The 1,833-nt window shown below is 28.5% G+C and overlaps 1 protein-coding gene across 1 annotated transcript in view; it reads right to left on the bottom strand.

The window, feature by feature from the left end:
- The window catches only part of LOC102671523, a 14,069-nt gene that overhangs the window by 9,514 nt on the left and 2,722 nt on the right, over positions 1-1,833 (bottom strand). Inside the window, 2 exon segments of the mRNA XM_031508632.1 lie at positions 807-1,161; positions 1,238-1,831. Coding sequence (XP_031364492.1) covers positions 807-1,161; positions 1,238-1,831 — 949 coding nt within the window.

Genomic DNA, 1,833 nt, shown 5'->3' with positions numbered 1-1,833 from the left:
TGAATAATAAATAAATGTTTTGTAAATATTCATACATATAAATTAATTTTATGAAAGAAAAAAAATATTTATTACTATATTAATATATGTTATATATATTTAAAAATATTCATATAATTCAATAATTATTTTATACAAATTATATGTATAAAAAAAAATATTATTTTATATATTTTATTTTTTATATTTATATAAAATGTCTTATAATTTATATATAATTTATATAAAGATTTTATGACACAAAATAAAACGAAGATAGAAAATAATAAAATTATATTAAAGTTATCTTTAATAAAATTAAATTTGAAAATTTTTCAAATATATAAAGTTGATTCAGTCTTTACTTGATATAATTGGATAATTAGCAAATATGTGTACGTGTATGTGTTATGATATAATAAAAAACTATTTTATAAATAAAAACAAATAAATAATAATAAAATAACATGTTTTTTTCAAAAAATGTAATCAAATTAAAATATTTTATTAAATTGAAATGTATTCCATCAATAATAAATAAATTAAACTATACATATTTAATTAATTCTCAAATGCAAAAAATTCAAAAAATGCATTTTTTTAAAAATGATGAATAATGAACGTTATTTCATTATTCTGATTTATTTTGAGTCATAAAATTTTCTTGATTTTATTTATTAAAGAATACCTTATATATATGTATGGGGGAGGGGGGAAAGAAAGGGAAAGAAAAAGAAGGGAAGGGAGGGAAAGGAAAAGGAGAGGAGGGAGAAGGAAGGCGAGAAAAAGAGGGAAGGAGAGAGAAACTGACTGACTGACTGACTGACTGACTTACTTACTTATTGAAAGCACTTGTATCGCTAACATTTCTTCTATGGCGTACAGAAGACAGTGTTGGACTATCAGGTGGAGAAGTACTTGAACTTATATTCTGACTCAAACTCTCAGTTTTATTAACTGGTTTCGGTAAAGTTGGTACCATTACAGGAGTGGCTTTATTAGGCCCAGTTGGAGTATTCAATTTCGATGTTAACGAAGTAAGAGGTATATATTTAGGAGGAGGACAACTAGCAGAAATACTTGATATTTTGGGCAGAATTTTAGGTTTAGGAGCAACAGGTGGTGGTATTTTTGCAGGTGGTGGCATAGCTCGGCTATCATCTTTAAATGGATCTGGATAACCTGCAAATAGAATAATCTGAACATATACACTTAAACTAATGAAAGTTGGAAGAAATTTTTAAGCGTAAATTCTTACCAGATGGTGGAAATAGCGCTTCTAAATTTTCTTCATTTATATTTGTTGTCAATGTTGAGTCAAAGTACGAATTTACTGTATCTTGAACACTTGCAGGAGATCGTCTAATTGTAGAACAATGTGACTGACTATATTGTGATTTTTGGATTTGCGATTGATGTCCAAAAGAAATATTTTGACTAGTTGTACAAATTTGCGGCGAAACTTGATTAAGCGCTGAAACTTGATGAGAAGATGCTTGCGTATTTACTGGTAATGATTGAACATTTGATTGCATACTTTGTCCAACATAAGTTTGAGATGTATTCAATGGAGCAAGTTGTTGACCCATTTGAACATATGAAACTGTATTTCCTATAGAACTTTGTGACTGAGCTTGATTTCCTTGACCCGATATTTGACTTACGATTTGACCACTTAAACTAATCGGACCTGTGCTTACAGCTTGCCCTTTTGGTCGTTGCCTTGGTGTAACTGATGTACCCTCAACAGTAGTTACTGGAATTGGTTTTGGTGTTTTCACTAATGATGATCTTTTAACATTTTCAGATTCCATAGGCGGACAAGTTAACGATTCCAGAACTGGAATTGGAACT

This window comes from Apis dorsata, unplaced genomic scaffold, assembly GCF_000469605.1.
Source record: "Apis dorsata unplaced genomic scaffold, Apis dorsata 1.3 scaffold_92, whole genome shotgun sequence".
NCBI classification, from domain to species: Eukaryota; Metazoa; Arthropoda; class Insecta; order Hymenoptera; family Apidae; genus Apis; species Apis dorsata.
The sequence above is the reverse complement of the archived record's forward strand: the minus strand, read 5'-3'. Positions and strand labels throughout refer to the sequence as shown.